Source organism: Berghia stephanieae, chromosome 12, assembly GCF_034508935.2.
Source record: "Berghia stephanieae isolate SIO BIC M18660-M18661 chromosome 12, UCSD_Bste_1.3, whole genome shotgun sequence".
NCBI classification, from domain to species: domain Eukaryota; kingdom Metazoa; phylum Mollusca; class Gastropoda; order Nudibranchia; family Aeolidiidae; genus Berghia; species Berghia stephanieae.
Genome location: NC_088371.1, coordinates 11679941 through 11704537, shown reverse-complemented (window position 1 = coordinate 11704537; position 24597 = coordinate 11679941). Strand labels below are relative to the sequence as shown.

The following is a 24597-nucleotide window of genomic DNA, read 5'->3' as shown; positions in this document are numbered from 1 at the left end:
CACACTCAATTGTGTACAAATCATACATATGTAAAAGGAAAAATAATACAGTACATAACAGAGATGATTTACAAGGAAACATTTTGTTTTTGAGGGTTTTACGGTGCTTGCAACACATTAAGGTCATATCAGCGCCAGTAAAAATTTTTTTTTTTTTTGTTTGTTTGTTGCTTTAGGTCTCTTCCAACACAATTGAGGTTATATGAGAGACCGCTGAAACAAAAAAACAAGCAATCTAACAAAAATAGTACAAATGTAAATCAAAATCATAACCTAAAGATATCATAAGCTAAATTATAAATAACCAAGAACAAACAGGCAGAAGATTTACAGAAAAAAAAATATCCCCTGTCAAAATTACAATCACAAACCAAAGAAGCAGGATAGGCTAGTAAAGAGAAGAAGAAGAAACGACATCACTATCGGATCGTACACCCATGCGAACATCATAGGTATATGATTCAAGGGTGATGCTCCCATCCAACCACAGGAAGACAATGGGATAGTAAAAAGTTATAGACTTACAATTAAAGCATCCAAGAATAAGGCAGACAAAGGAGAATTGGTTCAAATAGGGAACAGATGTAGATTCCAAGAGCACACTATCAGTGTACTTAGTTTGAGATAACCTAAAAGTCTGACCCAGACACAAGCACAGGTCCCCACTAAGAGGAACACACTCAAATGTTTATAAAATCATATATAATACATAAACAAAACATAATATAGTGCATAACAGAGATGCTTTACAAGGAAAAAAATATCATCTCCCAAAACTAACTATACATTTGACTGTTTCCCTCCCAGCCACGGCCAGGACAAAACCAAGTAATCTCATTCCAAGACAAAGACAGAAAGCATGTTGGAAAACAGATTTAAGGGGAAAGAAGACAGTATGTACCCCCCTGCCCACTGGGAGGTCAGGAACCCCACCCAGTCTGTACTGTCATCTGCATTTTTTGCCAAATTGGGACCTAAAATTTGCCCAAAAAACCCCCAAAATTTGCAGCACTTTGGCTCCTTATTTAAAGATTTTTTGACGAAACGATCCATGACTGAAGTTGGGAGTGTAAGTGACTCGATTTATTTGACTTGAGAAATGAAATGACTGTGAATAGCGTTGTTTTAAAGGATCATTATCCGTAGAGAGTAGCTTCCCTTGGTTTCGGCCCAGGCAAAGCTGCAACATTTCTCAAGTTTCGCACTTTTTTTTTTCGTTATTTTGTTTTCGCTTCTTTTTTCCCCCCAAAATTTGCCACGATTTGCGGCCGCAAAAAAATACAGATGACAGCCCAGTGAACTGAAAATCCCCGATTGTATGTTTGTTTTTAAGGGTTTTACGGCGCTTGCAACACATTAAGGTCATATCAGCGTCAGTAAAAAGGAAGAAAATGGGATAGTAAAAAGTTCTAGAATTACAATTAAAGCACCCAAGAAAAAGTAAGACAGGGGAATTGGGAACAAATAGGGATCAGACGTAGTTTCCAAGAGCATACCACCAATGTACTTTGAGATCACCTATAAGTATTAGTCTCATCCGGACACAAGCACAAAATCCCACAAAGGGAATACACTCAAATGCTTACATTTTACATTAGACATTCAAAATAACAAATTTATTAATACATAACAGAGAGATGATTTACAAGGAACAATAACACAACAATGCAGTGACTGTTTCCTTCCCAGCCAGGACTCCGACCAGGGCCAGGAAAAACCAAGTAATCTTATTCCAAGACAAAGACACAGTATGTACCTCCCTGCCCGCTATGGGAGGTCAGGATCCCCACCAGTCCCCGATTGTACAATTAGCAGAATGCAATAAAGTAAGATAAATAACACAAGTCCTTCACTTAAATTTTATTGTTGTCAATGATGAAATGAGAACAATTTACACAGTAACAGAGAGAGAGAGAGAAAAAAGACATGGGGTATGGTATGGGGTATGGTAACTGTGTAATGGACAAGTATTCATTGTGATTCAACGTTATAATATTCATATTGCATACATTAAATAACACATAGTAATACAATCAACCGTCATATTTAGACCTTATGACCAAAAAAAAAAACCCAACCCCAAACAAAACTGATAACACTAGAAACATCAAGCATACTGAGTTGAGGGAATTTTTTTCCTTCTTTTTGCCATGAGCCATTTCATTATAAGCATTTGTATAGTTGAATTTCAAACAAAGAATGATTTTTTTTTGTTTGTTTGTTGCTTTAGGTCTCTTCCAACACAATTGAGGTTATATGAGAGACCGCTGAAACAAAAAAAACAAGCAATCTAACAAAAATAGTACAAATGTAAATCAAAATCATAACCTAAAGATATCATAAGCTAAACTATAAATAACCAAGAACAAACAGGCAGAAGATTTACAGAAAAAAAAATATCCCCTGTCAAAAATACAATCACAAACCAAAAAAGCAAAGATGAAATTATTCTTCGAAATAATAAAAAAAAAAAGTAAGAAAAAACTCTTAAATGTTCAGACTTACCAAACCTAGATAAACCGTGTACACAAATTCCAAATGTTCCACGTCAATTTCTCAAGACGATAAGGGTCCCAGAAAATATCATTCAGTATTCATAGTATTAAAGTCCTGAACCCTTGATCATTTATAATCTACAAACTGTTGTGATGAGACAAGAAAGATAAAGTCGTCTTCTTTTTTCCCCTCCTATGTTATCAAACAACAGAAACAAACTTCACAACCTAACATATCATCATCAACAAACTGAGGTCTGATTAGGAATTTAAACACCGAAATAATTTACATGAATCAATATCACAATAATAAAAAAAAAAAAAATAGTAGGACTCTCGTTATAGGATGCGAGGGAAAATTTGAATTGAAAAAGATGGGACAGTTGAGTGGTAAAATGTTGTACAATATGTATGACACTTTCAAGTCATAATCATAGTGCCTTGTAAAAAGGAAAATGGTACACAACATAGAAGACGGTTAAATGATGCCTTTCATCCTCCTACAGGATTACAGCACTTGAGCCTGAGACAGAATACGAGTAGAATAGCCCCATCAAACTCCTGTCACTCAAATTCACGACAGTATACTCCATACTTCCATTGAAAAAGTAAAAGGGTTTTACATCAAATGAAATAAATTTAGACAACAAATGTTTACAAAGTATGGAATTACATCATTCTGACTAGATCATAATTAACAACATCAGAATATTTAAAATAAAAGAATAGATGCAATCCCCAAAGTCAAAGGATATTCCCACACAACCGACAGCTTTTGAAATTAATCAGAAATGATACACAAAACATACACACGCAAAAACAAAAACTTTCTGGTATTATTTACATATTTTACAAATGTCTAATATTGATAAAAATCATCATCGTTTGAAAGCCAATGCTGATCATTATCCATACTTTCATCATAACAAATTCATCATTACCAATATGACGAAAGACAATGACAGGCTATATCACAGGGGACAAAAACTTACAAAATGGATAGTTATGGAATTACAACATCACATCATATTCTTTTTTTGTTTTTCATTTTCTAATTATACAATGAAAGTTAGAAACTATTTAATATTTGCAACAATCAGTGATTGAGCATATCAAAAAGGAATCATAAATAGCGGTTTTGCTTACAACACTGAAACATTAAATAGAAATTCAATGTTTCTACAGTATGATGATAATACTATGTCAAGAGAAAAAAACAAACCTTCCACAAACAAATTAGTGAATGATGAAAATACTGATATAAATATATAATGTAATGAAATATGATTCTTGATTATATTCAAATGCACCGAGCTGTATGGAGAGAATCAAGATACAACGACAAGATCATAGGGATTGATGTCAATCAATCTGTCAACGAAACTTCTTTAACAAAAATGAAAAGCTTTGATTACCACAACACCGTTCATTGCCGTACTATTACTACTATCATACATTGACAACACGCCTTTTCAAATTTTGGCTTTAAAACTTTTTACTCCATTCCAATTATCACTTTATATTGACTCCCCAACATATCAACAATTCTTAAACCTTTGAACCTTGAAATTTTTTAAAGGTTTGGGATCGTTTTAATCTATTTCAATATAAGGTTCAACATTTCTGGCCAAATTGCAAAATGGCGTTTTGTAAGTGTATGGCAGTTTAGTAGGTGAAAATAAAATAAGTTTTTTTTTCCTAGTTGAGTTACAGCTTTGCACACATTTCTGTATGGCTTGAGATACAAGAAATTTGTCAATTTCAACAAACCTGAATATGTTGCTTGAGGTTTATGCATCCTTTTAGATATCATTTGAATTTATAAGACACGAAAGATTCAGAGAAAGGAATAGAAATATGCAATAGACTCAAATAATTAGAATTTCCCAGGACAAGACAATTTATACGAAAAAAAAAAAAAAAAAGGGGTAGAAGGTCAACCAAAAGAATTGAAAAACTTAATGGATTCCTCTGTACTGTAACACACAATAAGCGTTTGTACAGTTAAAACATGTTGCATTAATTCTTGTTTTATCTTTGTGTAAAAATAAAACCTGAAAAGGGATGTTGAGTTCCCCCCCAAGCTCCATGAGATAGTAAGGAAAGGATGGGGTAAAAGAGGCACTTGAAGCTTTTAAAAATTTGCCACCCGACTTATTACAAATATGCTTATTTTCATTCTTTAGTCGGTATGCGCACAATATTCCATCTGATTCATATACATATTTACAGCACACAAGATCATCCCAAAAATTATACATTGACTAATCCCATAACTTTAAAATCCTAACAACAACAACAAAAAAGCTAACCATAGGGAGCTGATTGTATTCAATTAATATACAACCATGTCATTTGGTTCTAAAAATGTGTTAAAAAAGAAAAAATGTATACACTACATCTGAGAACACATTTCTTATACCAAAGTAATGAGCTCAAACTGGATAAAAATGTTCTGCCAATATACCTGAATATCAATACAGTAAAAACCGGTTAAACCGAAATTCAAGGGAATTGGAATTTTATTCCGATTTAGGCATACCTCAAAATGTTACCATGATTTTAAAGGGGCATTATTATTTCTGCTGTTATAATTCATCCTACTGTCACTGTCACACAAAATGCAAGGCATCAAATAATTCATCTTTGTGACTTTGTGGTTGAAGTAGTGCAGTATGGTTGTACAAGTGTGTGGTGGTGGAAGGGGGGGGGGGGGGGGGGGGGTGTTTGTGTGAACGTATGTGTCATCTTTATGGAATTACATTATTGCCCTGAACATGTGCATTGTGTATAAAGTAAGAATGGACTGCTGTGATCAGGGGTGGGATTGATTGGTTGAGAGGAAGACAGAAATGAATAAGGCATTGTGGATTGGTATGGGCAGGGGAGGGACGGGGGTTGGAAGTTTGTGGCGATATGGAGAGGGCTTCAGCAGAAGCTTGTGAGGGGTGTTGAATGGATACAAGAGAGCGCATTGGGTAACAGTTGTAACAGGAATTTTGTTCGGTTATCTGCAATTTATGCTTCTCAGGTTATTCACCAATTTCTTTTCAGTTTAAAGATAGTTCGTGCATAGTGGCTTTCAATTTATCAATAGTTGGGTTACAGAAACAAAGAGGAAAAAATGACATGACAGTTTGATTTCTTACCTTTATGTTTAGACATTTTTTGGTTTAACCGGTTTGTACTGTGTAACATTATCCAAAAAAGATTAAAACAACAAACATGATATATAATATTTGAAAGAAGAAGAAAAATTGACCAAAGACACCTGAACAAATCCCAAGACTAAAGATTGATTCTAAAAATATCTAAAATTGATAATAAAATGTGATACTCAGTACAGGAATACGAGACATCTAGATTCAACTGAAATCATTATGATAACTAGGTTAAAATTAGTAAGCGCTGATTCTCTTGAGAAAGATGATACTATCAATAATAAACAAAGATGGATTTCACATAATTTTTTTGCAACAAGCGACAAAATCATCAAAGTTAGAATCTTTATCTTTAAACCATATTATAATAAACGAACCAGCGAGGTCAACTCTAAATATTACCCGTTCTTAGTTTCTAGGTTACCAGGCTTTATCACTGAGCCATGTCAACATAACATAAGATTTACCACAGCTTTCTCATTGATTAGTTTCATCAACACAAGATCAGATATGAGGTCTCGCTATTCTGGGTACCAGGATAATTTGACCCTGTGGCTGACCAGGAATCATATGTTGTGCTGCCAAGGGATGAACACCAGTAGGAACAGCATGCAATCCATGAAGTTGGGCTGCTTGGGCCTGAGCCTGTGCCTGGGCTTGGGCCTGGGCTTGAGCTTGGGCCTGGGCTACATGAGCAGCTTGAATGTGAGCTGCCTGGGCCTGAGCAGCTTGAATTTGGGCTGCCTGTGCTTGAGCATGGGCTTGGGCTTGTGCCTGGGCCTGCGCCTGGGCTTGAGCAGCCATGAAATGAGATACATATTGGGCACCGGGGACTGCATGGGCCAATTGGACTTGGCCCGGAATCCCACCAGACTGCAACACAAGTTGATGAGGCACAGCTGACTGGGAAGAGGCAGCCAAAGCAGCGTGCTGGGACATTGCAATAACTGGAGCTCCTGCTTGAAGAGGGACAGATTGGGGTTTAGCGGGAGTGGCATAGGCCACCTGACCATTGGGCAATTGAACGAGCTGTGGCTGCCCTACTGCAGCCAAAGCATGGTGGTGAGCAGCATGTGGATGACCTGATGATGACGATGCAACAGCTTGGAGTGCAGGGTGAGCAGCGTGGACTAGATGGTGGGAGGAGACAAGGCCGTATGGTGAGTGAGCAACTGCTGCTGCAGCAGCAGCACCCATGGGTTGTTGTTGTATGTAGACCGCCTGTTGTTGAACTGCCAGGGGTGTCGTTGGAGAAGTGGGGACTAAGATAGCACCACCTTCTTCAACTGCTACCTTTTCACCACCTTGTGCAGCCAGGAGTGCTGCCTCCTCCATTTCCTTTTGTTCTGCTGCCAGTTTTGCAGCATCTTCCTTCTTTTTGGCCGTCTCTTCATCATCGTCATCATCACTGCTTTCCGGCTCTCCTTTAGCCTGGTGCTCAGCCTTTCTCAGTTGTTTCTTAGCATGCTTCTGGGCTTTTTCCTGCAACATACAGAAAAATATAGCATTGCATTATTTCAAGATTTAAAGACCCAAATAGGTTTCGGGCTGCAAAAAAAAAGACAAAAATTAATCAATCTGTTGAGCTATGGAAATTATTTAGTTTTTACCATTTTTCTCAAAATAAGAACTGACAAATACAGAGACTGAGAAGTAGGGGGGGAGGGGGCAGCGTGGCTCAGCAGTACAGTCTTTGTTTCGTACCCAAAAGGTACATAGTTCGATCACCTGCTGCTGCGCTGTGTGGCCTTGAGCAAGTCACCTCGTACTAGCTCAATTTTTGGCGCTGACACCTGGATTATTCCAGTCTTCCCTTGGAATAGACTCTAAAGACAAATTTTCCCTTGGGGATGAATAAAAGGAATTTTACTTTTTATTTATCTAAATAAGTTGGTGCCATGAAATAACAGGAGAGGCTCCTAAAAGTGTTGATCAAGTGTAAACAAAGTCATCAACTAAATAGCATTGATACTTACAAAAATTTGTGTAACCCTAACCAAAAACAGTTTCTAAGTTTCTTAGTCATAAAAAGAATTTTTTATTTTTTAAATGTACAGATGATCGTCATTATTTATTATCATTATTAATATTATTATCATTATTAATATTTTCTTCTTTTTCTTATTCCTCTTATTGTTATCAATACAATGCAGCACGGAAACCACGAAATCACAGAATTCTCGAACACATCTCAATTCCATGTTTTAATCTTTCTATTTTCATAGTACCAGCAACAAGAAAATCTTGAACAATATCGTAGACGAACACAGAAATCTCAAACAAACTGGATCTGCACTTTCGCTTTGTTAATAAGATTATTTTGTCGTTTCTTTTGAATGGAAACGAAAGCTGCCATCACACTCCGTCACTCCATTGGCTTTAACTGTGCTAGTTAATGTGTTTTCACGTGCATGTGCATGCCTCTGGAGGTGTGTGAGAGAGAGAGAGAGAGAGAGAGAGAGAGAGAGAGAGAGAGAGAGAGAGAGAGAGAGAGAGAGAGAGAGAGAGAGAGAGAGAGAGAGAGAGAGAGAGAGAGAGAGAGCAAAGTTTGACCGGTATCTTATGCAGTGATGGCATGAGGCTATTACTGTTATGTATTTAAAAAATCAAAGAAATGATTAAGGATGGGGAAGGAAGGATAAGAAGAGAGGTACCGGAGAGACAAGTGAGGAGTGGTAGTGGTTAGGTACAGGATTTGTAGATAAAGATGTCAAGTGCTGAGTGTGTAATCAACAATGTGATTTGCTGGCATTGTCTCATTATTTTAGTACACTGAAAGGAGGTACCACAAGTGAAAATTTCATTTGTTCTGAAAGTAATTTGTGGGCATTTTACCAAAAAGTAAATGCAAAACCATGAAGAAAGCAAGTTATTTTATAAAAATCGAACAATATTCAACAAAGATATTCCATTTTCAAATTTTATTATTTTCGCATCATTCGAAAAATGTGATTTTTACCAGATTCAACATGCCACAACAAATTCACTTTATACATTAACAAAAATTTCTTGGCTGTAATACAAAGCTGGCTAAGCAAAATTTACATTGTCAAAAATTTGAAAACGAGTAATATCAAAAAAATTTGTAATGAGAGCCGAAAGATGGGGGAAAAATCAACATTTGGGTGAAAATTTTGTGACGCAGAGTTACTGGAGGGCACTTTTGGTGGACTATAAAATCAAAATTTATGAACTTGCAGCTATGAAAACCTCTAAGTTTCATACCATGAAAGTACTGAACAAGCTAAATTTTTCTCAAAGACTTACGACATCAAAATATATTTTTACGAACGCGCAAACATGGCTGCGGAGCCAAATTTGCCATTTGGTAGAAAATTTTCACAAAAACACGATTTCTCGCATAAATTTTTTGTTTGCAAAGATATTAACTTTAAACTCCTCATGTAAATGTAATTTGGCATTCTAAATGCAAAAATGAAGTCAAATTTAAGATCAAATTGTAATAAGGTGGTGAAATTGGACTTAAAAAGAAAAATAATGTAACAAAATTGTGATCCAACTGATATTTTTGCATAAAAATTATATTTACAAAGATATGTATTCAAAATCACTTCTTTAAGGGGATTTTGCTATTCTAAATTCGAAAATGAAGTCAAATTTAAAATAAAATTTCAAGAATGTAGTGTACATGGACTCTTGAAGAATATTATATGACAAATTGGCTTATCCAACACGAGTATTTGCATAAAATTGTTATTTACAAATATATTGATTTAAAATTCTCATATCAATATCAGTATGTACTCTATGCTATTCTTGAGGCATGATAAAATAAAAATTAAGATAAAATTACAAGGAAGGGTGTAATTAATAAGAATTCTAAATAAAATATTTGACAAAGCGGTCTATCCAACATATTTCTTTTTCACATATAAAGACGTTTACTGAAAATCATCAAGGGAAAAGTAGGATTGAAATAATTGCAACAAGAATTGCAACAAGTATTGCAACAGGACAGGAATGTTACTTTTGAAGACTTAGTCTGACAAATCAGCCCCTGTATTTTTTGTATAAAAGTGTATAATTTACAAAGAAATTGTGCCAAAACTTATCACCCTAAGTGTTATGCTAAATTCAGAATGAAGTTCAATTTAAGGGAAATTTTTTAAAAAAAAGGAAAAAACTGGCTTTAGTTGAATAAATGATATACTATTCATGCTTTGTATTTATAAGTTCAAAACTCACAATATAGATAACTTTGTCTAATGCACTAAAAACTACTGCTGGAAAAAAAAAAAATCATAGCTTAACCCAATCCATCCTCAGATCTGCTATTATTCTCGACTTCCATCTCAATTGTATTCAGCAATGACTTGTAAAGCTCATCTCTTATTCCAGTTACTTTCAAGTGCTTTTGATTTTTAAACACTTTCCTGTATCTTAACTGTGTTTTCAGCGATTCCACTGTTGAATTTCTGGAAAGCTCATCCAATTCCTCCTTAGTGGTACAGACACCTCCATCTTTGATAACACAGTCAAGGATTGATGCTTTTAACTCTGCCTGTCTAACTTCTTTCTGTTTCATCATTTCCCTATTGGCAGCAAGTTTCGTTTTAATGATCTATTTTTCACGCCTTACAGACTCAAGGTGCTTTTCCCGCAAGTACTTTCTATTTTTAAGGGCGGAATCCATTAGCTCTTCTTTCTTTGTGTCACTTTGCTTATCAAACCATGCAGCAGTGTTGTTGTGATTCCACATTATTATGGAAGACCGATGGTGCGTTGTTGCATGTCTCCTCTTCAGCATATCATAGTCTAAGTCACCGAAGAGACGTTCTCCTGATAAATTTGTTAAGGGACATGTATCCAAAATCTCCTTTGTCTCCTCATCCAGATCTTCGTATATTTCTTCCTCCAGAAAGTCTTTAAGTTGTCGCCTTAGCACAATCTGGACTTCACAGCAATCTTTTTAAGGGTTGTTCTCCACAAACTCTTTTGTCCTTTCAAAGAATTGAAAACCAAGTCAAGCGTAGCATCATCTTGAACACTGTAGTCATCGAACACAGAGGTCGCATCAACTTGATTTTCAATTCCATGGGAGACGAGGTTTTCAATCTTGCAATCCAGTTTTCTTACATACTCCGGAAAAGATCCATATGGGAGGTTGCTGTTCATTAATTTCCAGTATGAACCGGTGATGATGATATTGAATAATGCTACAGCTCCAACCATGGCGAGGATTCTGTCATCAAGAGCATCTGCTGTGACACTTTGGAGTTTCATGTTCGAATGAAAGTTGGCATTTGACAAGAAATCAATCATGTGTTGACAATGGAATAAAGTTGCAGCAGCGTTATCAAATATATTGTTAAATCTGTTGTTGCGAAAAGAAGAAAATTTTGATCTAATATTGTGTTCATCACAATAGGCTAACCAGTTCACTCTGCTCCCACCTTTCTCATCGCATCTTGGACCAAGACACTCCGAAGAAGTTCTTATCAAACGTATTGCTGCGGATTCTGGAGATGAATTTGAAAATGCAGCAAATTTTGCTTGCATATCTCTTCCAAGTCCACTAGGGCAAATCTCGCTTTCCATTTCCTTCAGTGCCTCCTGCGTTGCCTGAGCAAGTCCTAACAGGAAGTGGGCATTACAGTATACAAAGTGAGTAATGACACTTTCATCCCCAAGGTAGTCCTTTCTAAACTGTGCCATCTTCTTATTGAATATTTGTTCACTGCTGCTCTGTCTGACATGAGGCTCTTCATTTTCTCTACAAGCTCCCTAAAGACGTCATCCCTCTTCTTTTCATCATCTGCATTTATGCAATATATATTTGTCAGTTCATGTAGAAGTTCAAGAGTTTTTTCCAGCAATGTGTTAGCATCATCGGTTGCAACTTCAGTGAATCCTACACTCAACTGTGTCTTGTCTGCTAGTATGATGTGCCTTTCTAAATAATGCTGCTTTTGACGGCTTGTGGCATCAGAAGCATAGGTGTAGTGGTCTGACTTCTTGATTTGATCTACGTCCTGGTGCATTGAGATATGATGTGCCTCATCTGCAAAATTTAGAGCTGTAGACATACTGGGTAGTTCCTTACGTGAAAATTCCTTGCCAAAAAAACGTTTACTAACAATCTGAATAACTTCAGAGCACTTGGTCGCTGCAACTCCTGCCTTTCCTTGTAGATCCATATAGGCTAGTCTCACATGGTTTTTAAATCGATTACTTCTATCATTCTTTAGAGAACACTCTTTTTCACCATCATCCATGGCCTGCAGCTCACTCAGAGATTGTGTTTTTACTTTTTCATCCTCAAATTTTTGCTTCCAACTGCTTCGACCTTTTTGTGCAAGAATTAATTTCTTTTTCATTTCCACAATTTCAGCATTGAGCTTCTCGTTGTTACTGTTCAGGTCATCCATCTTACTGATTGCTTCTGTAATTTCTTTTCGTAAGGAGACATTCATCTTGTAAGTCCTTGACTTATTTAAGCAGTCTAGATTTTGTTCCGTCTCTCTGAGCTGCCGGATTAGCAATTTTGTCTCTTTTGTTTTATCTCGTAGTAGACGCTCAAGTTCAGACAATCGCTCATTCTCTTGAACCAAAGTCTCTCGTTCCTCTTTCAAAATTTGTATCTCCATTTCTTTCTGTGAAATATTTATATTGAGCGCATCATTCACTTTTTTCAGCTGCTTACATTCTTTTTCAGAAGCACTTTTGCTTGGTCGGGATGGAGTAGTGGGCGCAGATGAAAAAAAAAGGCTCTGCTAACAATTGGTCTAACACCTGATTTTTTTGTTTTTAACTAAAGCCCTAATTTTTTTGCAAAGTGACAATATCTTTGAACGCAACTGAGAATCGGACATTACAGCGTCTGAGTTCAGTTTCTTTATCCATCTAATAACAAAACTCATAGGGAGTCCTTCCTTATCCTGGAAATGTTCTAAGGCTCTAACAACAGAATTAGTAATTACAACAGATTGTGATGGTACAAATGGCTTAACACCAATGAGATGTAACCTATCCAAACCTAAACTCGATAATGGCAAACAAAGAGCATGGAAATCAAATGTTTGATTCAGAAAAGGCTCCACAGCGTCTGTGGTCATCTGCAGACAGTTCTTCACAATCGATGTCACATGGTGGCTTATCCGGCTCTTTGAGACATTTTCCAAAGTTGGGTCCAGTTTGCATAGCCAGTCATGAAGCTGGAGAGTAAATAAAGAAAAACCCAAAAAACCAATGTTTTAAAAATAATAAAATTGATTGCAGTAGTTCTTCAAAATCCTTAAAACGCTTATTGCTTTTCCACTTGAATTAATACCATGCATAGTAACTATCAACTGTTGATCATTAAATTTGTGCTTCCCTCCTAACAACTAGGAACTTGTTCTACAATATAATTTTGTACCTCAACTTCAATTTGTATCAATATGCCATTAAATTGCATTTTGGAAAAAGAAAAGTTCCATGGTAAACAGCCTAAAATGGCAACCAACCTCAATCCGCTAAACATTTCATGGCATGGTTCAATTCTAACCGAACCATGGTCTTACCATGAATTCTAAGCTAGTTGTAAAAGTATTAGGACTGAGACAAAGTGTACTCGCATTCTAGTCAAATCATAAATAGTAATCACACAAATTCACACACTATAATTAGTTATGCGCAGAAGATTTAAAACTGTCAACAGGAATGCCAACAACGGCAAAATAATTGAAATCTTTAATCGTAACATCTACAAAATATGATTTTAAATAATACAGACAAATGAAACATTCACTGAACTAGACATACCCAGCACATACAGACCATAGACATGGCAATAGTATACAGTTACACACATCATACATAACAGCTGGAAACAGATGCCTATATGACCTTAATGTGCCACAAGCGCCATCACCACCTAGTCGATGGCTCAAAAAATGAAATGAAAGTGCTTCAGCTTCGAATTTGCTAGTCTACTCTTCTGTAAATTAATAGCCCAGACCAGGGATCTCGATATATCCTGCTGCACTGAATTGCAAATATGGGTAGGAGTAGGAGTGAGAATGTAACTTACATCAGCAAAAGTACATCGGTCGTCCTCTGATTTTAACAAATTCAGCTGCACCAAAAGTCTATGGGTCACAATCATGGACGATGGTAAAGTCTTGGACTTCTTAGGTCGACCTCTTCCCTGGGGTGTTAAGAAATTCTCTTTCATCAGAAAGTAGGTTTCATCCTCTGTAATATGAAAAAGAAAAGTCCTAAAATGAATAGTGTGGGAGAAAAAAATGAATGGCATTGCATATCCAAAATCTTGAATACAGGTAGTGTAAATAAAGATGTCCCCATAGCAAGGGTCATTAAACATTGATTTAAATCTATAACTCTAAATTCAAGAAACTTAACTAAACACTTCACTAACACTCATGGAGATTCCATTTAAATTGATATTAATATTAAGGTGCACTAAAATATGAACACAGCACATCATCAATGATTATGATGATGACAATGACAACAACATACGAATACGATGATTGGTGAAATGACAGCATCAAATTTTAGTAGGCTACATATACAAGTACGACAACAAATAGGCTGAACACGGTCATAGGGATATCGTAAACATATTCAATAAAAACTATCTAGTGATCACATCGTAAGTAGATTACTGTGTAAACATTCCCTGTTCCTAGCAACGAGGAGAACAACAAGGGCACTCTTGGGTCGAACTTATTCTTCTATCATCACATCACTCACAAATTATCCACCAGTTCAACAAACCATTTCTTCATATTCATAGTAGACAATTTTAATTTTAATATTATTTTTATAAATTAAATAAGAACTCTGAAAATCTAAATAGATAACATACCTAGCAGTTGTTTCAGTTGTTCCAAAGACAACGATGTCGGTGTCGGAGTTTCGTTAGGATGTTGCTCGCCAGCGGTGACAGTGACAGCCGCCATTCCCCCAGGCGTGAGAAGACCGTGATTGCTCTCTGTATGGTATTTTTCCAAGCTCGTTCCGCTAGCCGTCTTAATATAAACTATGCCGATTTTCACACAGTGAAAAAGTTTAAATGATGACGTTTCCACAGGTTTCAAACAATAATGGAATTTTTTAATCTGGGAGGGTATTTTTTACAAATAAATATTTCAAAGCGCCTGTAGCGTCCGTCGAAGTTAGAAACCCTCGCTTTGTTCGATATCAAAAGAAAGGTCAGTTATTCCCCTTTCTCATGGAAGTACTTTCGTTACACATGCGCAGTTGACGGCGGACGGAAACCGAAAGGAAAACAAAGGGGGTTATTTCAGACCATCGCCGATCAACCGGTCGCTGCGTGAGATAGTGCTAGAAGCTCCGTTAGATACAAACGAATCAATTAGGGTTATGTTTTTTGTACAGTTTAATGATTCATATGGTACGAAAGAATAAAAATGCAGCTTCAAACTGCTGTTTTAAAAATCGAAATCACTCCACTCTGAGAAAAGATATTAGAGTGGAAATATTACGAGTTTTTCACGTTTACGCTACGCCCGCTGCCTGATCGGCTCTCCGATAGCGAGCATTTGTGGTACCCACTGAAAGGGGACCATTATACCATCTCTTATTGAATGAAACAAGACGCACTAAACGCTACACTCATTATAACGAGATCTTACTTAAGCCACCTGTGTTTACCTGGTCCAAACTTGTTTGAGATTTCCGTGCTGCACTGTATTACTATTATTACCATTATCATCTTTATTATTATTATTATCATCATCATCATCATTCTAATCATTCCATTTTGAAAAATATCTTATTAGCAACATGATCAAAAAAGACTCATACAAATCTTAACTATAATATGTGATTATAATGCATTGACCAACTTGTGTTCATAAATGGGTAACCCTTTCATCTTGATTAAAAATACATTGCCTTTGTGCAAAATATTTCAATAAATGTTAAGAAATAGTGTGGACGTAATGATTTTTGGTGTGTATTATTTAATGTAGAGCGAGGAATAAAAATATTGATTGCTTTCAAGATTTGTCTTTAATAGTTTTTTTACCTGAACCAAATGCCTAAATTTTTGATCATTATGTTCCAAAATTTAAATTCAGTTTACTCAGTGATTGACTTTTAACATTCCTTGCACAATATAGTTATCTTTTAGCTGACAGCAAAACTGTAACCCTCTTTTCCATTTTCCAACTCGCTTAACCTGAAACTATTATTCTTAAAAGAAATCATATTCCCATCTACCAGATTAAAGATTTCATCATTTCCAAATATTTAACAAAAGCAACAAAAAAATAAATAAATAAAATAAAGGAAAAAAACAACATTAAAACAGAAAAAAAGGAGAAAAAAAGAGAAGACAAAAAAGCAAAAAAACAATTATATTTATATATTATATATACATACATATACAGTCGTGTGCAAAAGTAAGTTGACACTTATTTCCTCCGCATCTCTTGATTCCATTAAAACATCTTGTTGCACTACATACCATTTGAAAGGTTAATCAATTGCCTCTCAAATGAATAGAGTAATTTGTATTTCTTTACATTCAATCAAAAGATACAATGCTTAGAATTTGACACGTCGAAATTTTCACCTTGCAAAAAATATGCGCATATAATAATTTTAGGGAAAGCAATACGGCAGGCAACTGGAGGCACTTAAAAGATATGAAGTTTACACAACTCAATTACCTAACTAAAATAAATGTACCGTCATGAGCTTCAATAAAAAAAAAAAAAAAAACAATATCAAAGTATTTTTTTCTTCTTTAATACTATGTATACCATGCCTAGACTTAGAGGGCCTTGCCTGTTTTTGTTTTTTTGACATGTTTAGGCTGGGGTGTCTGTTGAAGAATGTTTAAGCCAGCTTGATATATCACAAAAGGTTATTTACCTATTAATCAAAAAGTACAATGAATATAGTCAGAACCAAGGACATACAAAGTACAAATCATCCAAAGAAAACAATCGGCATTTGTGCAACGGTTGCCATTAGAGCATAGATAGCTATGCAAAATCCTTTATTGACCAATTTGGACAGAATTAACAGTTTCAATTGGGGACATAAACATCTTTGGCAATCCAAGGAATAATGGGCAAATGTTTTGTTCACCAACGAGTCAAAGTTCAAGCTGATTCTGCTGACAGACAAAACTTTTGTTGCAGGAAAAACTGCAAACAATTTCAGCAAACACATATTCAGATCAGAAACAGGGGAGGTGGTTCTGTGGCAGTTTCAGGTTGGAGTCCCTTATAAGAATAGATGGTACAGTAGAACTCGGAAATAGCGAGTTCGACGGGTCCACTCCTGATTACTCGCTATTTCCGAGTTCTCGCTATTCCCGAGTTGCCAGGAAAGGTCACTCGGCCGTACAAAAATATGGAAAGACAGTGTGTGTGTGTGTGTTTGTTTGTTTGTGCGTGTGTGCCGCGCGTGCGTGCAAATGACTGTGTGTGGATAAAGTGGGGTGAGGGCGGGGTTGAACAGCCTTCGTTAACTACGTAATGATGGCCACAGGTTGAAGTTGAAGTTGATCCACCCCTTCCATTTCCATCAAGATTTCGTGTATGTGTGTGTGCGAGTGTTTGTATGCACTAGGCATGTTTGATGAAGTAGCAAGCGCATCAATCAATCACTGACCCACTGAAATGATGGTTCCACGCTCCCCTCTCTCGCTGATCGTGTCGTTCGTTAACGAATGCGACTCGCTGACCGATGCTGCGAAGTGAGGCATGTTGACATGTTGGCTGCCAGTGCTTACCTCGCGCACAAACACACACACCCAACCCCCACCCAAATTTGTTTCGCCTACTATGTACTCTCGACTAGGCAACTATGTAATATTGCTCGTAACGAAAAATAAGAAAAAGAAAAGAAAAGAAGCTAGGCTAAAAATATTTAAATCGCCCTTGCCTGTTGTTTTGCTTCGTTCGAAGTCCTAGGCTGGGGCAGGAAATGCTCGTTATTTCCGAGTTGACCTCTTTTTCATACTCCCTACTTGCATGCTAATTTTATTGACTCAAATAAGAGGAAAAAACGGGGATTTAGATTTTACTTGCTATTTCCGAGTTCTCGCTATTTCCGAGTACGTTACTTTCATGTTCTACTGTATGTTGTCATTAGGCAATTGCATGAAGGATATCCTCAGGAACACGTTCCTCCTTTATTCAGAGGCAATTAAAAGGCAACAGCTTTTGTGCATGACAATGGTCCACCGCACGAGGCCCAAATTACACAGGACTTTTGAAGAAAAAGATCAGTTAGTTCTCACATGAATCTAAACTAGAACAAGTGGAATAGTATGAAGAAAGAGGTACGTTGTCTTGGTTCTCAGTAAAAAGTAGATGATTTATACCAATATCTCAACAATATCTGGGATAATCTCCTGCAGAGTATATTAAATGAATCACTGTATCCATGTGAAGGTGAACAACTTCCCTGCATCAAGTAAAAGGAGGGCACACAAAAATACTCATATTAATGAAGTTGTGTAAACTCAAATTTTTTGTGTCGCTGCTTAAACTCTAGATTTCATGTTACACAGAGCATTGATATGAACATACTTATCATGCACATTCGATAGAGAAATGAATGACTATTTCATTGATAAATAACATAATAATTGTTTTGCACCCAATATCATGACTTGAGGGTTCAAACAGTGTAGGCTTATTTTTGCACACGACTGTATATATACTTAGCAAAATAAATAGCACACCATTTTTTAAACAGGTATAACTTTTTAACAAAAAAGACAAATCAACTGAGTAACAGGTCACTTCTTTTGTCAATAATATCAATTACTAATTTTTAATTGAAAAGAGACGCCCTTTCTGAGATACTGATTGAAGAATGGAACACCATGTGAATGCCACAGAGGCCATAGGTGAACATACCCGCTACTGAATGCAGAAACAGTTTGATGAATAGGGGAGATCTTTTCAATCAAAAATAAGAAATTGTTATGATTGGAAAATATTGTATGCTTACATATGACTGTATTCACAAAGAAATGAACTGCTACTCAGCGAAAAAATTATTTAAATTTTCATTTTTTCTATTTAAAAAAAAAAAGTTACACCAGTTCAAAAAGTGGTGCGATATTTATTTTGCAAAGTATAAAAAAAGAAAAAGCAAAGAAAATCATTTTAAAAAATGAAAAAATGAAAACAAAATCAACATGGGTGAAAGGCAATCCAGTCCAAAGCTTGAAACCAACATCGGCTTGATCTGAGATGGTATTTTATTAAACTCCGTCATTGAAATGACTAAGTTGTGAATGGAAGCCAACTAACAGCAGAGACAGCTTGTGTAATTCCTGTGACAGGCCCATTTATTAATTAGAGACGAATTCCCATCCGTGGTGAACTTTAATTTCAAATACATCGACAAACTTTATCCAATGAACACCAATAGATAAATAGATCAGAAATCAAGAAAGATGTAAAAGAAAAAACATTGAGGCCAAATGTTCCCATTACAAATAAAGATTGGTTTACCAAAATCATAAAGTCTGTATTAAATTTCTTTGATGCTTTCAATCCAGGGGCTAAATGGAAGGTGAAGTGACACAAAAACAGACCTTAAATTGATATAGAGTTAGGTCTAACATTATCAAAAGTGTAAAGGCACAAAGATATTGAAAGGAAATAAAATCTTATTTCCTTAATAAAGTAAAGCAATGACATTTTGAGAAAAGTGACCAATCGCCTCAATCCAGAGTTATGTCAGGGTAAACAAGACGTTGAGAATTCATTTTACATTTAAATTGACCAGAAATATGAAATTTTGTTTTTTTCTCACTTTCAAATACTATATCGTCCTCAAAAAAAAACAACAAAAAAAAACAAATAATTAATGCATATTTCAGCATCTAGCTCATCCTGATATGATTCCATTTTGAGGCAATAAGTCACAAACTGATTCTAACTAGCCTTGAAAATATTTCTCTTTACTCACTCTCAGTTTCCGGTACTGCTCAGCCTGTTCTGGTGGAATGTCTGGTACCATAGGCTTGATCTCTTCTTTCTTCTCTTCCTCTTTCTTGGGAGGTGGGGGAGGTTGAGGAGTTGGTGCCTTAGGAGGGGGAAGTGGTGGGGGCTCCATGGAATCAGGAGGTTTGATGCCCGGACCACTATCAGTTGAAGACGATGGGGGAGGCATATTGAAATTAGGTGGAGGATGTGCCATGTTGGGGGGAATAGGTCCTCTCATGTGTGGAGGCATGGGGCCTCGGATTTGAGGGGGCATACCAGGACGCTGTTGTGGGGGATGGGGATGACTTTCCCCTCTCATAGGTGGGCCTTGCATGTGTCCCGGTGGAGGCATCCTGCTTCTGGGGCCACCAGGTGGAGGGGGCATTGGACCTTGATGTCCTTGTCCAGGTGGTGGCGGACCCATTCTAAGAGGACCTGGGCCCATTCTCGGTCTTGGTCCATTAGGTCCCATTGGTCCACCTTGAGGTGGACCCATCATTCCAGATCTGGGGGGTGGGCCTCTCGGTCCAGGCATTCCTGGTGGTCCTCTCATTCCAGGAGGGCCTCTTGGTGGGGGTCCACGAGGTGGTGGTCCTCGCATACCTGGTGGACCCATAGGACCTCCAGGTCCCATTGGTGGACGTGGTCCTCTTGGGCCCATTGGATGGTGAGGGCCCATAGGACCATTTGGTGGTCTCATACGAGGTGGACCCATCCCAGGTCTGGGTGGGCCAAATCTCATGTCTGGTGGAAACATCCTGGGGTGTGGGCCTCTGTATCCGGGTGGAGGAGGACCACGCATGTGGTGCCCATGAGGTGGGCCTTGGTGTCTCAATGGAGGATGATGATAAGGATCTGGATTGTAGTCGTAGTCGTGGTGATCATCATAACCACCTCCTTGCTGATGATCATAGCCTTGCTGGTCATAATCATTACCACCACCATTCCCATCAAACTCAAAATTGTCATAGCCTGTATCTTCACAGAAAGCTGCATCATGATTACCATAACCCATCTGATTGTAGGAATCCTGATCGTAACCTCCTAACATATCCGGGTTGACCATACTGCCACCAGCACCCAAGTCGTCTGATTGTAAATTGCTTTCTCCACCAATGATCCCGTCTCCAGTTGGATTAACATGAGGATTAGGGTTGGGGTTACCACCACTTCCGTTATGTTGGTGTACATGTGGATCAGAGGGAACTGCTGCGACAGATGTATGGTCACCATGGTTATTGGTCACTGCTGCACCATCTCCTGAATTAGAATTTTCTTTCCCATCGGTGGGTGCTGGTTTTCCTGCTGATGTAGTTGGCAGAGGAATATCTATCAGGACTGCTTTTTCTTCATCCTTTTTGGGACTAGAATTACTCGTTGTAGCTGAAGATGAAGCAGCATCTTTTGCTGGAAGGGGGATGTCATCGGGAGTGGCACCATTGCCTTTACCATTGTTGTTAGTATTTGTACCAGTACTACTTCCCTCACCTCCACCTCCTCCACCACCACTACCACTTGATGCACTGTCTTTAGCACCACCACTCGTACACCCAGTCACTGGAGCAACTGTAAGTGTCGTTACAGGAACAATGGCCAGAGGAGATTTTAGAATTCGCTTCAGTTTGGCACTGCTTCGTCGAGAGGGGCTTCTGGAATTGCTGTGATAACCCCTGCCTCGTGAACGCGACCTTGTGTAACTCCTTGACCTAGAGTACGACCGAGACCTAAACCGACTTGAGCTGCTGCGGCTACTGTAGCTGTAACTTCGGCTTCTACCTCGACTTGATGATGACCTTCGGCGATAGCGGTGCCTGGAACGACTGCGGCTGTAACTACGAGAGGAGCGACTATGAGATCTGCTGGAGTCGCTGTATCTTGAGTCATCGGAATAGCTCCTATAAGAGCCAGAGCGAGATCTCGAGTATGATCTAGAATGGGAAGAATATTCTGAAGATGTATACGATCTTCTACTGCTCCTCCTCTTCCTTGATCTTCCTTCTCTTTGGGAGGAAGATTGTTTATGAGTAGAACTAGATTTTCCATCATCATCACCAGCTTTTTCTGTACCGTCACGTTTTGATGTTGGATTGTTATTGTTTGCAGGGAGAGCATGAAGTTTTACGTGGTTCATGCCATTTGTCAACAAAAGAGATTTTGTGAGAGGAATCTTGCCATTTGTTGGTTTATGTTGATGCTGCAATATCTCTTGCTTCTTGTTGTTAATATTAATAACACTATCAGCTTTATTTTCCTCGTTGGCGTTTGCATCCAAAGTCTTCTGCAAAGCATCTTCACCTTCGCTATCACTAGTATCCCATTTACTTTTGGATCCTTCCTCTCCCTTGTCTTCATACAAGCCTTCCATCTTACTCCATGTGTCTTCCACTGTGACAGCAGAACCAATCTTGTTGTCCATCTTGGTCACCTTGGCTGGTGTGGTTCCTTCTGTGCTTGAAATACTGGTACCTCGTTTTCTAGGTCCACTGCCAATATCGCCATTGGGAGTTTTATTGGTGGAATGCTGAGAATCACTTTCTTTGGATGAAATGATAGTCTTACTCATCCCACCTCCAACACTTTTTACAATATCAGGTAACTTGTTGGCAGCATTTTCCTGCATCTTTTTATGTGTTTTAAAAGTTATATTTAACTGGTCAGCACCACTCTGATCCTCTGTTTTAAATGTTTCAATTTCACCCGCCATTTCTTTGTGACTACTATTACGTCTGTGTCGCTTTCTTGACCTACAGGGTCTTTTGATTTTAGGCTCTGCATTGTCTTGTTCAGTATCAGTTGGAATGTGCATCTCTTCTTCATCATCATAATCAATTTTCACCTTTGGTTCTTTCGCATTGACAGTATCAACAGACTTCTTCTCTGAGGCACTCATTGCTTTGGCCTTCTCAGAGCGGTCATGCCTTCTTCTCCTATGTTTACTTCTTTTATGCTTGTGCTTAGTGGCAGCTGAAGAAGATTCTGCTTTTTTCTTGCCATTCACTAACCCTTCTGCATTCTCTGGTTCTTTAGCATCACCGACACCAGCTTTCTCTGCTCCTCCATCCCTTTCTTTGTGGGTTCTTTTCCTGTGTGACCGCCGCTTAGATTTGTCCTCGCTTTTTCCATCTGCATTACCACCATCAACACCTCCTTCCTCTTTCCCGGCACCATCCTTTGCATCAGCCCCATCTCCCTCTTTCTTGCTCTTATGTCTATGTTTCCCCTTTTTCCTCTTTTTTCTTTTCTTCTTCTTTTCCTTTTTGCCTCCTTCCACAGATGTAGCACCTTCTTTCTCCCCTCCTTCTGTTTTCTCTTTCCCAGGTTCACCTTCTACTGCATCATGTTCTACCGTCACTCCATCTGCATTCTTGTCATCACCTCCTTTTCTACTTCCACTCTTCTTCCGTTTTTTCTTCTTCCTCGAAGAGTGTTTCTTTTTCTCTTTCCCTTCCTTATTCTCCTTCTCTGCTTTAGGTTCTTCTGATTTCTTCACATTATCTCCTGCTCCCCCTCCACCACCCCCTGCCTTCAAAACGTCCTTGAAATCAAATTGCATAGGATTACAGGCAAAGTGTATACTAGGCTGGGTGCTTGTGTATTTGATAGTTTCTACTGGCCAGGGAATGTCCCCGGCACCTTCTTTCATTAATGTCACTTGTACAAAATCTTCAAGCAATCTTGGTTTAGCTGGAGCGTCCAATTTTTTATCACTGGCAGGCTCCGCAGATTGTTGTGACCTGTTGAGATGTAAAAATTTCATTTAATTACCAGAAAATTGTGGGGACAAAATATAACTACATCCAAGGATATTTTTTTTATGTAATTAGATGAAAAATAATGCCTTCCTTGTTAGAGTGTATTGTACTTTTGTACACATATGGCAATTATACACAGAATATGAACATTTGTGGACCATGAAGCTGTAATATACAAAGAAACTTTACGCACTGAAATGATTTCTAGAGGGGGCAAGGTGGCTAAGTGAATAAGGAATTGCACTAATCGACCTATTTCTACTTATGCATTGACACTAGTCTTTGCATGCAATCTTGAAACTAACAAGTTTTAGTGGACCATCTGACAATATTTGAAAAGCAATTCAATTTGTTTGAGCATGTACTTTGAAATGGACTAAAATACCTAGAGGACTGTGGTTCCAGCCTCTTCAGCAATTTGAATGAATTATCTGAATTCTGTGAGACAAGACCAGGATAAAATTAAAGATTAGGATATTTTGGGTAAAGGTTGCCTCTACTGAAAAACACTTTTGAGTTACAAGTGTTTATCTTGTAACAAACTTACTCTTGCTCCATCAGTCTTTTCTCTTCTTCGATACTGTCCATTAAAGTCAATGGTCGTGTTGGAGGGATTTCAATGGGGTCTGGCTCCTCCTGGTTGAAGGCTGAGGTAGTAGCTATCTTGCTAGTGGTTTTGTTGAATGAAAATGAAACACTGCTTTTGCCCAACTCCATCATATCCTTGAGAGAACTGGGGAAAAAATCAGTGATAATAATGACAAATTGTTATTGAGTTGGAAAATCTAGAAATATCATCAGTTGATGACCGAATGTTTGGCTAAAACCATTAACAAGATTAATTCATTAGACAGCAATCTTGGGTGCCTTCTTTAAGGTCATAAAAGCCCCAAGAGACCACAAAAACCATATCTGCTGCTTACATATCCCTACCAAGATATTTCCAGACATGTAAAAGAGAAATAGCAGGAATGCCTGAAAAACAATTTGAAGAGAGCTCGAGCACAAATGTAGTAATGACTAAACGATATGAACATGAAATCCAAATACCTTTTATCATCAGATGGCGGGGGATTATCTGGAAGCAAAATGCTTGTTAGGTCCTCCATAACAACCTGAAAGTGCAAACACAGACAAAATTATATGACATCCAAGCTGCTCCAGCTCTCTGGATCCTAAAGAATAAAACATGTTTCATTAAAGCCCGAAAAGCCCATGGAGCTAGAATTAATCCAAA

The 24597-nt window shown here is 37.7% G+C and overlaps 2 protein-coding genes across 3 annotated transcripts in view; both read right to left on the bottom strand.

Annotated features, from left to right (window-relative positions):
• Nucleotides 1-1845: 1845 nt before the first annotated feature.
• LOC144957984 (uncharacterized) overlaps nt 1846-24597 on the bottom strand; it is a 48897-nt gene continuing 26145 nt past the window's right edge. For both annotated transcript variants that reach the window (XM_078889555.1, XM_078889556.1), the window contains 4 exons: nt 24411-24475; nt 23908-24093; nt 19592-23342; nt 1846-7138 (listed from right to left, as the gene is read on the bottom strand). In XM_078889555.1, the coding sequence (XP_078745681.1) occupies nt 6161-7138; nt 19592-23342; nt 23908-24093; nt 24411-24475 (4980 nt within the window). In that variant the 3' untranslated portion in view covers nt 1846-6160. The remainder of the gene's footprint in view (nt 7139-19591; nt 23343-23907; nt 24094-24410; nt 24476-24597) is intronic.
• LOC144957986 (uncharacterized) lies at nt 12374-14709 on the bottom strand. Its single transcript, XM_078889558.1, has 3 exons — nt 14490-14709; nt 13689-13852; nt 12374-12831 (listed from the first exon to the last, which is right to left on the bottom strand). Exons 1-3 carry the CDS (start codon nt 14581-14583, stop codon nt 12403-12405), a joined length of 687 nt encoding a protein of 228 aa, XP_078745684.1. The 5' UTR covers nt 14584-14709; the 3' UTR covers nt 12374-12402.

What these genes read in the sequence shown, in the direction of transcription:
- LOC144957986 (XM_078889558.1), bottom strand. Translation starts at nt 14,583, where the DNA reads ATGGCGGCTGTCACTGTCACCGCTGGCGAGCAACATCCTAACGAAACT. An exon ending in ACAACTGAAACAACTGCTAG is followed by an intron (nt 13,853 to 14,489) that starts GTATGTTATCTA and finishes TTCATATTACAG; the next exon opens with AGGATGAAACCTACTTTCTG. An exon ending in ACCGATGTACTTTTGCTGAT is followed by an intron (nt 12,832 to 13,688) that starts GTAAGTTACATT and finishes TTTACTCTCCAG; the next exon opens with CTTCATGACTGGCTATGCAA.